The sequence below is a fragment of the Hyposmocoma kahamanoa genome, unplaced genomic scaffold (assembly GCF_003589595.1).
Source record: "Hyposmocoma kahamanoa isolate Upper Pololo Valley unplaced genomic scaffold, ASM358959v1 67, whole genome shotgun sequence".
NCBI lineage: Eukaryota > Metazoa > Arthropoda > Insecta > Lepidoptera > Cosmopterigidae > Hyposmocoma > Hyposmocoma kahamanoa.
The window spans coordinates 6,233,332-6,249,578 of NW_020653855.1; the positions used below are offsets into that span (position 1 = coordinate 6,233,332).

At 36.3% G+C, this 16,247-nt stretch overlaps 1 protein-coding gene across 1 annotated transcript in view; it reads left to right on the forward strand.

Annotated features, from left to right (window-relative positions):
* LOC113232157 (anoctamin-4-like) overlaps positions 1-15,255 on the forward strand; it is a 58,027-nt gene extending 42,772 nt beyond the window's left edge. The window contains exons 5-11 of the mRNA XM_026466795.1: positions 1,142-1,281; positions 2,983-3,142; positions 4,814-4,859; positions 9,766-9,871; positions 12,835-13,010; positions 14,016-14,196; positions 14,817-15,255. Coding sequence (XP_026322580.1) covers positions 1,142-1,281; positions 2,983-3,142; positions 4,814-4,859; positions 9,766-9,871; positions 12,835-13,010; positions 14,016-14,196; positions 14,817-14,932 — 925 coding nt within the window. The 3' untranslated portion in view covers positions 14,933-15,255. The remainder of the gene's footprint in view (positions 1-1,141; positions 1,282-2,982; positions 3,143-4,813; positions 4,860-9,765; positions 9,872-12,834; positions 13,011-14,015; positions 14,197-14,816) is intronic.
* Positions 15,256-16,247: the final 992 nt, after the last annotated feature.

Consider the following 16,247-nt stretch of genomic DNA (forward strand, 5'->3'; position numbering starts at 1 on the left):
ACCTAACTTAACCTAAATAATCCGATTCGTTTCTGCCCAGAGGGACTGCGACGCGCGTACGCGTACCCATTGAAATCTCAAATGTTTTACATTTCCGATTGCTATTTAGGAAATGCATAGATTTCCTAGGAAATGTGTCTAATATAATTTATTTTACACATTTCCGTGCGATTTTAGGAATTACATACATTTCCTAGGAATTGTATAAATGACGGATTACATACATTTCCGGTAACATATATACAAAATTCGCAAGCTAATTTCACGTCACATTTCCTTTCATATTCACACACTGGCTACTACTTGAGTGCGAATGCCAATTACGCGAATGACGATAGTGCGAAGACGGTTGCGCGAAAGCTTAAATATGCGATAGTTCATTTGCGCGAATGGTCAGTTGCGGGAAAGTTTGAATGCGCGATAGTTCATTTGCGCGAATGACGATAGCACGAAGACATATTTCACTCCCATGGCTACAGGTTGTTGCAATTCTTTGCAATACAAAGCTATCATAATAAACTATCTGCATTCGTACTCACGTAATACACCCCTTAAAGTAATGCATCCAAATTAGCACCCTTGATAAGAAATTTAAATAAATACAAAAGTTTTACCGTCTCCTGAATAATCACTCTTTATAAGATACGAGTTTGAGAAAGTAGGCACTTACACAAGCGTACTTATTTCGTACCAGGAAATATATGGTCCGAAGAAATATATGTAAAACGGCCCTATACAAAAATAGCGTTGTTGATATGGCACCCAAAATATTTAATAAAATTCCAGACACAATAAAAAAATCTTAGTGGAATGCAATTCAAGCATGTATTAAAACAATTATTAATTGACAAGTGTTACTATAGCATAGAAGAATATTTTAATGACAGTTTCTTAGAATAGGTAAATGCTGACAGTTGGGTACCATTTAGTTATTAATATTTTTAGACTTTTTACTTTTTTTTTTATTTTTTTTTTATTTTGACATTACATTTTTATTTAATTGACTCCGCATGCCACTTTGGCTTATTGCAGAGATTCCATAAAATTATTATTACCATCTATATCATGTACCTGTAATAACGAATGAATAAATGAATTGAATAAAAAAAGGCATCGAAATGAGTCAAAAACCACGTTGCAGAAAATTCCATAACTGGTGGCGTCAGCGTACACACCGTGCCGTCACCAAGGACCTGAACAAACCTCATATGGCGTGGGAGCAGGACTATCACCTCCAAGACCCGGGCAGACTGGCTCTTTTCGACGAGTACTTGGAGATGAGTGAGTAATTTTTATAAAGGTGGAATAAAGACGTTGGGTAAAATTTGAACTTCTATACTAATATGATAACAAAACAAAATTGTGCAGGTTGTTAAGTTTTTTTCAACTCCTGCAGTTTAATCTGTCAAATAATATTTTTTTAGTTCTTAAACTCTATCACGAAGGCTCTCTTTTTAGTTTTGAATCAAAATTCAATTGTTTATTCTTAAAGTTCTGTACACAGAACAGTCGTGTTTTCGCAAATTAAAATATGAAATATGGCTCTACTTGAACGCTCTACCTCCTCCAGCATGCTGCTTTTAATTAAAATCGGATGGAACCGATCGGGTAGTCTCGAAATCAGACGGGTTTCTGAACGAGAACATGTATCTGATTCCTACATATCTTTCTAATTTATGAGTTAAATCAACTATTGTTTCGATTTCAAATATCAAAAGTTTCCGATGAGCCAGTTGTGAATCCCAATTACGCGCCTCGACTCGGAAGAGACGCAGTTTCCGATCGGAAGAGGCAACCAAAATGAAATAAAATTGGCCATATTAAAAAAAAAATTGATTAAAATATAAGTGGTACTTGGCCACTTCTATTTCGATTTTATCTCTAGGTATGCTTACAAGCGATATTCGGTTTTCTCGGATGGCAAGGGACATCCGAAGAGGGTCCGAGTTTTCTAGATTTGTATAGTCTTGGACGCGTTTAAATCGCAAAGTTCCGAGGCGACCTGACACTGCACCTGTCACCCTGAGACATGTTGACAAGTCCATATACCTATTCATTAGCATCCTCATCATTCAAACCCTGAACCAAATCTTTCACGACGAGGTTTAATACTACTATAATTTATAAGGATAATTTAAAGAACAATGGCAAAATCATAGTCAAAAGAATTTGCTAGCGTCTTCAAATGTTTTAATTTCAAGTTTGAATAAAATATGTTAATTAATTAGGTTTTCAAATTATAAAAGCGGCCTATCTAAATAAAATAATATTTATAAGAAACTCTAATGTCTAATTAGTATGTAACCGGAGCGACATCTAGCCGCTAAAAAAGGAATTTCAGTACCTACGTATGCATATGGTCCACATTTAGATCACGTAATATCAAATGTACTGATTTGTAATAAGTTAGTAAAATATTAACTACTTCATTACAAAAATAAAGTCATAATTTCTTCTCCAAAATCAGGGAGATATGGCACGTTTCACAAAAAAATAATTTGTGTCCACAGACTATTGGACTGGTAGTCCAATAGTCTGTGGTATGTTATTAACTCAGTTTTTTGTGTTATGGCGTAACTTCAAGCCTTTTGACCATACCAGTAGACAAAATAATTTCCCCTGAATTTTCGTTACTCCACAAACGCCGTCACCATTCACTCTTCTATTAACTCTGTTTAAAGCTTCTGTAGTTTATTTTGATATAATAATGCACCGAATATATTTTATTTAATTACGTAACACATAACCTCCAAAACTTCAAACTGGAATATCTTTAATTCCTGACATCTCAGAGTAGTAAACCCAAAACGACATTTGTTCAGGAATTTCAACTCTATATTTTTACATATTTTTTCATAAACAGACGCAAAGAAATTATATCAACAAAAATTTATATGGGAGTTTACCATTGTCCTTTACCTTTTTAATAAATTTAACCGGACTTGTTTGAAATTAAAGTAATGCCTTTATGATCTGCTTTAGTTCTCCAATATGGTTTCGTAACTCTATTCGTGGCGGCGTTCCCTCTCGCTCCACTATTCGCTCTGCTTAACAACATTGCTGAAATTCGATTGGACGCTTACAAAATGGTCACGCAAGCGAGAAGGCCATTGGCTGAGAGGGTTGAAGATATCGGAGCTTGGTAAGTATTCTAATGGAGGAAGCAGCCCCATTTCTTTCTACATTAGTTCTAGTTATAGGGACCCTCCCTACCGACCCTGAGGGCACTATAACCTGTGCGTGCACAAGAACCTTATAAGTTTAGGTTCTGACCCCTGATCAGTCAGTGTACAGGGTTGTCACAGACCTCTGTCATTTGACTTCATCCGGTTCTTCGAGAGGCTAGTGCCTCGGGTGAGCCGCCCCGGGTACACGTACTGTACCCTCCCTATTTTCCAGATAGATATAGATCGGAGCAGTAGGCACGCTCACTTCCCGTTGCGCATTGCACAACTAGCAGTTGCCACCGCTAAGCCGTCGACTCTGAGTCCACTACCAAATCTTCTCATTGGTAGCGGAGCTGTAAGATACGCTCACTTCCGACGCCGAAAAAACAACGTCTCTCCAGTTCCCAATAACCTAAGGGGCTCGAGGGCCCGGAGGATATCTAGCTAAATGTTTATATACACTTAGGACGCATTTATTCAATACGAATTTCATCGCGTTCACCCCGCGCGGAGGCCGCGTTGTCGCCGCGCAGCGACCGCGTGCGTCTAACTGTCATGGCAAAATACGCTCTATTTGTTTAGCCTTTACGTTTTAACTTAAATGAGCGTCCTGGGCAAGTGAGCCTAGACTGGCTTGTATTATTCAGAGGAATTTAAATGCTGTTGCTTAGTAAATATAATTCAGCTTCGCCATTAATGTACATGAAAGCGTGGTAATAATAAATAATGCAAAATAATAAATTCTCACATGACAATCTCGGATATTCCTATAAGAAGTAAAATATTCCCAAATAGAATATTGATCGACTTTAATTAAACGTTTGCAAGTCGATAATGACTTTTCGATAGATTATGGTACAACACTAAAGTCAATTTTTGTATAAGCATGTAAAAGAACCTATTTCACCATTCGCGTTATCGGTCCGTTATTGTCTATGGGATCCGAAGTCCAAAACGAAAGCGTTGTGGCTAACGAACTGCCGACGGCTCACGGATCGTTTTGATTTCGTACGCAGCTGCGGTTGTATATTTTGAGAGTAGGCCTCCTGGGCGCTACGGGATCTTCTCTATTTGTTTGTTCGAGATAATTTTCTCGTTCTGCAGTTCGATTACTCAGTTCTAAATGATCGAGAGCTGGTAAGAAAAATCACATCGATGCTTATACAGGGTGCTTATAAATTTATCAAAAAATAAAATTATAATATTTTTGTTGTACACTTTCTAGATCTGACACTTTTTAGATCAGTATTTGTTAGTAAGGTTGGACGTCCCCCAAGCCGGTCGTGCATTTTGCATCGTATTCTTTTGTTACCGCACAGAATTATCACCGTTTAGGGCGATCTGTTTAAACAGTTGCAGTGCCACTCACAGCTTTAAATTACAAAGATATGACGTCACCCTGACATATAAGTTGATAAGTCTCATGTGCATGTAATTTCACCAGCACCCTCACCGTTCAAAACCGGAACGCAGTAATGCTCACATTGCTACTTGGCGGCAGAAATAGGAAAGGTTGCAGTACTTCCCTGGACGAACTCTTTCACAAGGAGCTTTACTGCTACAAAATATAAATATTTAGCAATAACCCTGTATGAAATGTTACCTTTATTTCTTTAAAGTCGACTCATATATTGTTAACTTTTCAGGTACGGTATCTTACGTGGTATCACATATGCAGCTGTAGTTTCTAACGTAAGTATTCATTCTCGTATGACTCTATATCGTAGGTATGTGGTTCTCATATTGTTAGTGTTTGCTAAGAAGTTACACACTTGCAGATTTTAGGTTTTAACGACTGTTTTAAAATTAAATTTTGGTTCTGACTAAGTTTTAGAAGGAAATGATTTTTAAAACAGAACGTAAATAATAGGGGTTAAAGTATGAAATTGCCGATTTGTACTGAAAATCTAAATTGTTTATTTTTTAAATTTTTAACAAATTTATTTAATCAAAATAGTTGCCATTATTATCTATACATTGCTGCCATCTAATGGGAGGTTATTAATGCCTTTGCGATAGAACTCCGACGATCTAGACTGCACAAACTGTGTGAAAGCATTTTGTACTGCCTCCTGGGAAGAAAACTTCTTGTCACGTAGATAATTGTCCAAATCACGAAAAAAATGGTAGTCCGTTGGAGCAAGGTCTGGTGAATACGGAGGATGACGAATGGTTTCTAACTGCAGTTCCTGAAGGGTCAAAATGGTTTCTCGTGCTGTGTGAGGTCTCGCGTTGTCGTGGAGCAATAATGGTGAAGATCGATTCATGAGTCGGGGCTGTTTTACTGCTAGTTTTGTCAACATGGTTCGGAGTTCGGCACAATAGACATCTGCCGTTATTGCTTGACCAGATCGGAGAAAACTATAGTGAATAACACCATGCTGAGACCACCAAACAGTTACCATTACCTTTTTATTGGTAAGTTTTGCTTTAGGACACTGTTGTGGCATTTGACCTGGGGTCAGCCATTGCATTTTTCTTTTCCGGTTATCATAAAGAATCCACTTTTCATCACATGTTACAATTCGATCCAATATTCCTTCATTTCTGTACCGGTTCAACAAGGCAACACAAGTTTCAACACGCGTTTCTTTCTGCAGATCAGTCAAATCATGAGGCACCCATTTTTCGTATTTTTTTATTTTATTGATTTGACGCAAGTGAGTCAATATTGTGGGTAAGGTAACGTTAAACCATGCCACTAATTCCTGGGTAGTTTGACTAGGATCGGCTTCCACTATCTCTCTTAATTCATCGTTATTCACCTGTGTGGGCGGTCTTCCTCGTGACTCGTTCTTTAAGTCGAAATTTCCATCACGAAAGCGTTTAAACCAAAATCATTAGTAGACCCCTCTCCAAACGGGATGAGTAACGCCATGGAGTATCCCTCCTTCCAGAGGCTTATTCGGCCTGCTTAATTTCCCCGTCCAGAGGGTATACTTTTTTAATGAAGCTATGATGACTCTTTATCCTCTGGATTACCGGCGCGTGATGGTGTAATGGGTGCCGCGGGTCAGTCTCTTTTTTTAAGCGTTCCAGGGAGCTAGTCACGTCTCTACGAATGTCCGGAGGGACAACACCAGCCAACGGGTACAGCACATCGACAGGGGTTGGTTTTAGACAGCCAGTAAAGTGCAAGTGTGATGAAAAACATTCTACGTTTCATGGGCGATTTCTCGACTCCAAAAGTGATGAGGAGTGTCATCAGTCAATTCTATACTCATTTCGATTATGTTAGTACACCCCAACTAAGATAAATCTTGAGCAAAACAGCCTCTGTACTTATTGATCAAGCTTATATCAGAATCAATCTGGTTCTGTGATAACTTTGGATTAACGCTAATCTGATCCTCAGATATTGATGGCAAAGTTGATGTATCTGATATTAGATTACAAGACAATATTGTGTCATTATCATGGCTTTCAATAGGAACTATTTTTCTAGATCGAGCTAAAACAGATTCTCCTTTAAATGGAGTAATTGGTCGGACCAATTAAATACCTGAATGTTACATTGACCTTCCTCAATACTATAGACACCTTCCATAACACAATAATCTAATTTTTCTCCAGTACGCACTCCTGTTTCTATATGAATGTCACAATTTGTATTACTGTCACCTGTACTTTCAACATAATTAACCATCTCTACTACAGAACTAGTTTTTATCCTCAAGACTATTCTATCGCCTGATGCATCTTCCCTTGCTATGAATTGTGACAATTCCGGTGGTAATTTACGTTTTAATAAATCAAGACCTTTATTTGTTTTAATAATTACAATGTCTGGTCGTTCCGTGAAGTTTTGCCCTATAAGCATAGAGTCTAATAACATAGAGGCTTCTACCACATAAGCATCTATGTCTGCAACTATTTCGCCCACAGTTAAGTTTATATGTGTTTTCTCCAGGGGAGTATATGCGCCATTTCCGAATCCTCTTATTGTGGGTAAATCATCTTGTGGTACAGGTAACAAGTTTTTTTGTACTACTTCTTGGCTAATGAGCGTGCAATCACTTCCAAAATCTATGTAAGAATTAACTTTTATATTTTTATTAATTATATCTTCTTTGTGATATTTGGAATCAGTTTTAATGGATTGAGTTATCACAGTCCTTTTTTCTAGCGGCCTAGTACTATTTAACGATTTATTAAAAAAACAATCATTAGTCTTGTGCCCCGTACGTTTACATGTTTCACATCTATTAAGAGGTTTTGTGCGTTTATTTGACGTATGTCCCTTTTCTTTGCAATTATAACAGATGATTTCAGTTCCGTACAGTTCCGTACATTTCAGTACCGGAAGGGCATTGATTCGTGGGATGCCCTGGTTTTTTACATTTATTGCAAATTATTTCATTGGAAGTGCGTTGTCTAAATGTCTTGACATTGGACTCTTTACACAGATCTAAATCGTGCAGACGAGGCGCTAGCCCTGATCATTCTATCTCGCCTTTTTCTCTTGTATTTCACATGCATTCAATAACATCATTTTATCATCGAGAGAGATCACAAAAATTCTAATAGAGTCGCTTTCATGATTCATTATTTACTGCCTTTAATACACAATGTACTATAAAACAGTCATTAGAACTTAAAACCTGCACGTACACCTGTTCTGTAATACACCGACTCTAATAGGCGTTTAAAAAATGTCGTCAATAACATGAGGTGACGTTGTCGTACGTATGTTTAACAATGCCGAAAAATCTGTGAGATTTCTATTATTGTATCTATTAACGTAAATAACCGTTTATTATGCGGACCCTTCAGTAATCCTGGAAATTCTGCAAGTCAATAGATTCAGGCGTTACTTTGGGGAAATTCGTGTTAATAATAATAATGATATCGACTTCTTAGGTTTTAGCGATTGTTGCACATAGGAAATGAAACTTTTCCGTTTACGCGACGGTGTTTGACATCAGTGTTTCTTTGTAAAATTGAAAATAAAGTATTTAATTAATAACTTTTGTAACTATAGCGAAAAAATAGGGTGGTTTACATTAATATTAGACATAACTGGTTGATGACTGTACCACCTCAGTCAATCGTGACCATGGAACCAGTAAAGGGCCCGAAACGTTGGTTTTGTTTGCAAAAACAAATATACGCGATTTAAATCCGGAAAAATAGTGTCATTTCCTATAATAATAATAATGTCACTTTTTCGACACACATAGACAACCACAAATTACACCAAAAATCACGAGAGAAATAAATGGGAATCGAACCTGGGACCTTAGCGTGGCAGATGGTCGCCGTTCGGTCACGGAGGCAGTTTTTACGGAGAACTTATTTAACATGTAATATTAATGAAAAAGAAACATGTTTACATTTGGTTTAATCCTATAAATATATCTTTACTTATTTTGTACATGTCAGCTTCTATATAACCTATGTTTTCACAAAGAAATGAATTATTATTGTTATAAAAACCAATCCGAAAAGTTTTTGGAATCTTCTATTTGCCAAGTTTTTTTGAAATCGGTTAACGAGAAGTGAGTGAAATTCAATAAATCGAATTCATCTCCACACACTGATGGAGTATTTTCTTCAAATTTCAATGGGACCACATCTGAGGTTATACTTTTAGTTCACAAATGCCGAAGTAATCGTGTAACATACGTACAAAAAACAACAGTCATATAATCGGATTGAGAACTCCTCCTTTTTTAAAGTCGTTCAAATAAATGACTATTTTCGCACAGTTACATTATATGGAAAACATCTTAAACAGGTAGTTGTGAGTTGCCAGTTGCCGTCCCTCGTGAAACAAAATTGCTCCATCTGCGCATCTTACTAGAGATGACCTTGTAGAAATCTAATAAATAAAAAATAAAAACAATAAATAAAATTGTTTATTGACTAACTTATTGTACAAATGAATAACTGAAGACTGAAGAATTATGCGAGTAAACGTAAAATATAACACATATACCTGTTCTATGAGAATCCTGTATTTTAGGCAAAAAGTACTGATTATACCATTGACTTACAAATAAATGGACGACGGGTCTAATACAAAAACCACGAAAAAAATGTCCCAAGTCAACCTATTTAAACGTAGTAACATGTAAAGGAATATGAAAAAGCTAAAACGTTGAATTTAAATTGTAATGTCATCGCAGTACTGTCTAATTTTACTTGCTTCGCTGTCAGTCGAACAAACGAAGACTAAAGCGTGAATGACGCTCTGTATACGATTTTAACGCCCTATAAGTTCGGACACTTGTTAGCGCGGACCCGACGTCCATATAATTGTAAGTCAATGACCTATACGCTTAAATTAGATAGAATTTTGGGATAATTAATAAGTTCTCTGTATCATCGTAGGACATATTTTAAAGGAATTCTTGGAGAATTTTCGTAACCTTTTTTTTTTACAAAAATTTATAAATTGATAAAAAAATATTGTACAAAAATGGCCCAAGAAACACAAAAAATCTGGAAATAAACATATGTCTTGATGATACAATTTTGTTAATGTTTTCATTAATATATGGAAGTGCAATGAGCTGTTTGAAAACTGTGAACTTAATAAATAACTGCCTTACAATTAGTACCTTATTTAAAACTAAATAACTGTTTTATTTTTCAGGCTTTCGTAATAGCTTATACAAGCGACTTTATTCCTCGTATGGTGTATAAATACGTGTATTCACCGGATAATACACTCACGGGGTATATTGATCATTCGCTTTCATGTAAGTATTTAGTTTTGACATGGATCGATAACTCAAGAAGACTGCTAGTCGTAAATAGGTACGTATTTAGTACCTGTTGGTATACCAGATGTCGCAAGTACTAAGATCATCGAATTATATAACCAGAAATAGATACGAAATGTTATTTAAGTTGTTTGAAATCATTCTGCCATATGATTACTGTGACAACTGCGCTCCGATTGGCTAGCCCGAATTCGAAACAATTGACGGGTGTCGTCAATTGTTTCACTTCAAAACGACCAGTTAACTTGAGCTTTGCTATACTGGACGAAAATTGCAAAAGTACATATTTCCTATTTAATTACAGATGAAATGTGTTTCCGTTTGTTTTGTAATTAGATATTTAGCTACTTTTCCCACACCACCGAATGGAACAGTCCCCCATTGTTAGATGTTATCATGATTACAATAAATACAAAATATTTATTGTTGGCGCTGTACGACTTATTACTAGTATTGCAAGGGGTAGCTGATTAAAAAGTTCTAATAAAACGAAAATAAAAATGTTTACTTAATATATCGTCATTTCGAAACTGCTTTGTTTTGCGTTGAGCTTTGACGCGAGTTTGCCGGAGATAGAAGTTGTGCTGGCCAGCGATCCCATAAGTGACGATCGTATTAGATTTCATTTTTTTAAATTTCCAATTGCGAACAACAAATGCCGTAAAATTATACGTAAAATTATACATTCCATAAATTTTATTGCACGTCACCATTGACAACAACGTACAGCAATTAGCTCCTTCAACGTATTTATGAATTAATACGAAACTTGAGCGGACAAACGTCAAAACGGCCATCATAGCGTGCCGGTACTTTAAATTATTTTACATTGTACAACTGCAAGCTTCTAGTGATAACTAACAAATCAACTAGATGGCGCTTATTGCATAGATTTTCGTGAATAAGTGCCAGCTATTCTTAAATTTCTTTAGGATTAGCCCCATCTACCCATATCAGGAAGCGTTAATTTATAAATTAATTTGTAACACACAATGTTATCTATTGACATATTTTGTCAAAGTTAAGAAAATAATTCTAGGTCTTGATCAATATTCGAATAATTATAAATATAAAATACAAGGAAAAGAAAACTGACCTCGTGGAAGAATGGCATAAGTGGAGTTACGTCAAAAACGTCTCGTAATGTTGTAACGCTATCGACTAATAATGTAGATAGAGTTATAAGAATTGGAGAGGATGTGGGTTATATTTTTCTGTATCTAATGGAGCAATAAACATGAATGAATGAAATATTATTTATTGCACATAAAATTAAAGTTAAAAATACAATACAGTAATTTAGGTATAAATATAGTAAGATTATGTGCAACAGGCGGCCTTATTGCTATGTAGTAATTTCTTCCAGGCAACCTTAGGATAAAAATTTGGGATGTGCATAAGGGGTGCAACCAAAGAATATCATTATAAGTACACTACATAACAATTATTAATAAACTCATATACATAGATAGAAATAGCCATATAAATATTTTTAAACATGTTTGACGTAAGTCCATTTATGCCATTCTTCCATGACGGCCAGTATAATCTGCTTCATCTGGCTGTTCTTCATGCAGGCGAACCCCAAGTTCATTTTCTCCCAGGGCAATGAAGGAGGCTCTCAATATTTTAAGAATTATACATAAAATGAACAACAGAAGGGGTAAAGAGGAACTTTCTTTAAAATTTTGCAATGTAACTTTTTCACTCATTGACTTACAAATAAATTTTCACTCGTTTTAATATAGACTACTACCAGGCGAATAATCAGCGCCACCTAGATATAAGACGGGATTTTGACCTTTGTGATAAAAAGAAGATAGCTTCTTCTTATACAGGTCAGGTAGGTTTTTGGAGATCACTTCAATGAGACACATGTCTACGCGTCGATCTATATTAATTTAATATCGTGTACCATATATAGAAATATCTTAGTCTAATTAATAGGTAAGTATCACTACATCACACCTTTTACAGAATTACTATCTGTAGTATGGGTATTAGCAGTCGGATTGAGTTATTGGTCGATGCTTTTCATTGTAAATAATTTGATGGGACAATAAAAGGACAGAGATTCGGCCACGGTCCACTATTTTAGTCTATTAACTAACTTACCCATGGAGAAATATTGTAGAAATATTGTGAGAAATATTTGTATGGCCTACATTTATTTCTCTCGTGAGTTGAGTGTAATTTGTGGTTGTCTATGTGTGTGTCTATGGCACCCGCGACACAAGGCTTCCCCTAGTGGCGGATATGTTGAGTGTGTGCGTTATTATTATTATTTAAAAAAAATAACTTCGTCTAAGTCTTTCCTTGTCTGTCTTCTTATATATATTTTTTAATAATATCAAGTGACCGGGCGAACAAGTCGTGCGCCTGATGGTACACATGCATGCACACACCAGTCCATAACAGTTGCAGTGCCACTCAGAGTTTTAAATCGCAAAGATCTGACGGGCACTGCCACTGCGCCCGTCACCCTGAGACATAAATTGGCAAGTCCCATGTGCCTGTAATTTCACAAGCACTTTACTGCTGTGGCAGTACTTCCCTGGATTAACTCTGTCACAAGGAGTTCTACTGCTAACAAAGTCTTTAATAAGGTTCTCTGTGTCTGCACCATTCTGCACCATACAAATCAATATTTGTGCTCATAAAATATGATCTCCTCGGAAGAGAGGGATTAGGCCATATAGTTTTCAAAGGCTTGTGAACTTAATTGACATGCAGGTTTAAAATCTCGGTGTTTTTCTACATCGTTAGCTAGAGCTACTGCTACTTAATTCATTTCGAACTGTCAAACATTTAACGTATATGTTTTTATTAATTTAATAAAAAATGTTTACATAAACGTATATATTTTCTTTAATTAATGAACAATTGTTTACGTTAACGTATATGTTATCATTAATGTTTTTGTTACTTACATGTTTCAGTGTTCAACACCTCAGACTACAGAGAGGATTGGGGTGCAGACGAAAATGAAGTAGATCCACCAACATGTGCATACAGGGGGTACAGGAACCCACCAAATCATAATGACCCGTATGGACTGTCGCCGCATTATTGGCACGTTTTCGCTGCCAGACTTGCGTTTGTGGTTGTATTTGAGGTCAGTGTACTACACTTAAAAATGCTTAAGTTATAGCGTTCGAGGAACAAGTCCGCAGGCAGGGAATTCCAGTCCTTTGCCGTTCGTCATATAAATGTGGAAGCGAAACGCTTGCGAATCTTTGGAATATCCACAATATAGGCATGGAACACTAGCCTACGTCTAGACGCACGATGATGGAATGGGAATGGCGGAATTAAATCATGCAGTTCCATCGAACACTCTTCGTGATATATCTTGTAGATTACTGATAAACAGGCAATTTTACGACAGTGTTCAATCTGTGGGGGACTTATGATTCCTAGATATGGTTATGCAGGTTATGCAACACCAAGAAAACACAGGATAAAGTCCCACTCACTTCAGTTAATATTGTTCTATAACAAGTACACTACAAAACAGTTTACAGCAATACAGATGGTAGATTACACACAAAGAAATAGAAGATGAAAGCGAATAAGTATGGGAAGATAAAACAGCGATAGAATTAGGCGAAAATATAAATAATTTGCAGAGCAATATCGACAAAACCTCTCCGGCGATAGCGAGGGCGCGTTCCCATTATGTCGTGACGACAGACAGTTGTGCAGTTGTCGTGGCTTGTATATTTAAATGAAGGTGTTCATATATAGTAAAAAACGATTAACTGTCGTTCACGACTTTTTTGACAGCTAGAACAACAGTCATCAGACGATAAATATAACGTTACGATAAAAATTTAACGACAAATAGTCGTAGCTTCAAACGATTCTGTCGTGAACCGATAAATTGTCGTCATGATCTAGTGGGAACAGTTAGACACGATTGTCGTTCAACGATAAAATAAATGTCCTTGACAGTCACGACAAACAGTCGTGATATGGGAACAGGCTAGACACGACAGTCGTCCAACGATAAATAATACGTTACGACACAATGGGAACGCGCCCTCTGATCACTCTCTTTGAAGATCGGCACAGGCGCTAACCAATTGCAAATGACTTCATAAGAACGCTATCTTTACAGCACGTGGTCTTCGGGCTGACAGGTTTAATGCAACTGTTCATCCCTGACGTGCCCACGGAGCTCAAAACTCAGATGCAACGAGAAGCACTGCTTGCCAAAGAGGCCAAATACGAACACGGAAGACGGAGACTTTCAACGGAATGTCGGCCGCTCATTACTCAGAAGAGTGAATATGGCCCTGGTTAGAAATTTCAATAACAGTTAGCCTAAGCAGTGTTTTTTTTTTAATGGAACAGTATGGGGAAATCCGAAACCATATATGATACAAGGAAACTGTCTTAGGAACCATTATGTTTTTTTTTTTGTTAAAACCATTTTGACATATTCAATGTTTTGTTTTGATCAAGCCATAAAAAAACAAAATTAATCAAATTTTTTTTTACTGCTGATCGACTCAGCTTTATCAAGGGATCATTTCATTGTGGAACAAAAAAAATCGGGTCCCGACTTACAATTATATGGACGTCGGGTCCGCGCTAAAAAGTGTCCGAAATTATAGAGCGTCAAAATCGTATACAGAGCGTCATTCACGCTTTAGTCTTCGTTTGTTCGACTGACAGCGAAGCAAGCAAAATTAGACAGTACTGCGATGACATTACAATTTAAATTCAACGTTTTAGCTTTTTCATATTCCTTTACATGTCACTACGTTTAAATAGGTTGACTTGGGACATTTTTTTCGTGGTTTTTGTATTAGATCCGTCGTCCATTTATTTGTAAGTCAATGGGTCTCCCGTTACTTTTTCAAATTTCTAATGTTCAAAACACCTACATAACCATTTCACTTCTCATTCTCCACAGAACGCCCAACTGGAGGTGGCGGCACGTGGCTCCGACGTCAGTCCCGTGCGTCTGACGGCCTTGACGCTCACGTCAATATCGCCCAACGGCCATCAACACCTACAATAACCCACTGACATTTACTTCAACGCGATCCGGCTAAGATTTCGTAGCTGGATAGACTTGAAAACTTTTGGGACCATCTACTTTAGAGCTGTTTTAATAAACGTCTCATACATTTGAGGCTAAAGTTAAAAAGTTAAAAATTACCTACAGTGTCAATGACAGACATGTTCTCCGGTTGAAACTGATTGCTAGGGTGTACCCGCGCAGGGACACACGAGACAGCGTGTAGGTATGTCAAGTCGCATACACTACAGCTTGAAATAGAAATGCATTTAGATTCGAAAATATAGTTTAATTACCAATGTGTAACGATTGCAAAAACCTAATAACTCGATATTGTAACAACCTTTGTATTCATTTTCAACGTTTTTTACACTTTAACTTGTACTCTAACAGATACTAAAAGTAATCTAACTTAGGGCCAGCGTTCATTGGCGGACGGGAAGGCAGAGGTTTTTGTGTAAAGCTTAATTTACATTACTGCGGCACGGAATGGAAGTAAATTATTGTCACGTTATAAATTTTATGTCTATGGTGTAACTATGGTAGTGCAATTCATTCAAATTAACTTTAGTGCTTACTTAAAACTGCAGATGGCGACACTTGGATAAAATAAAAAAATATAAAGTATTACATCTCGAAAATAGAGGTATGTTATACTAAATAAGAAGTATAAAATATGAAAAAGAAATGTAAAACTATTTAAATAACATTTAAGGAACGTTTAATTGAGAATCATTTAATAACAAGTCATGAAAATTGGTAAAAACAGTAAACTGTCGCTGAAACGAGAAAAATTCGAAGTTTTCTCCATACTTTTTGATTTGTTAGTTTGCAATAAATTGTGTAGATATCATTACTTGGAAGCCTTTTAAGCACTGAGTTTTACTTTAAATATTAAAATACAGATTCCACTTCTGTGCTATTTTATTATATATTATCGTATATAATCAACGCCTCAAAAAGACAACCTTGACAAAAATGTAATTGCTGCCATCTATTGACTTTTTGGGATATCATTACAATCAAATCGCCCCGGTTTACTTGGTGCCATCTATGATCATTGTTAAGAATCAAAATAAGTTTATTTTTGAGGGTACAAACAAATTGTATCACAATGTAATAGAAACTATATTAAATAATTATAAGCAAAAACAGTTCCCTACTGATAAAAATACAATAGCAAAATATAGCATTGACAACATTATACGACATTGTACAGACACACTTGACACATTATAGAAGCAATATAACATTACGCAACATAGATTACTTTAATAAAAAAACCGTAATAAAAAATGAATTAGATAATACCTTTTAACGTAA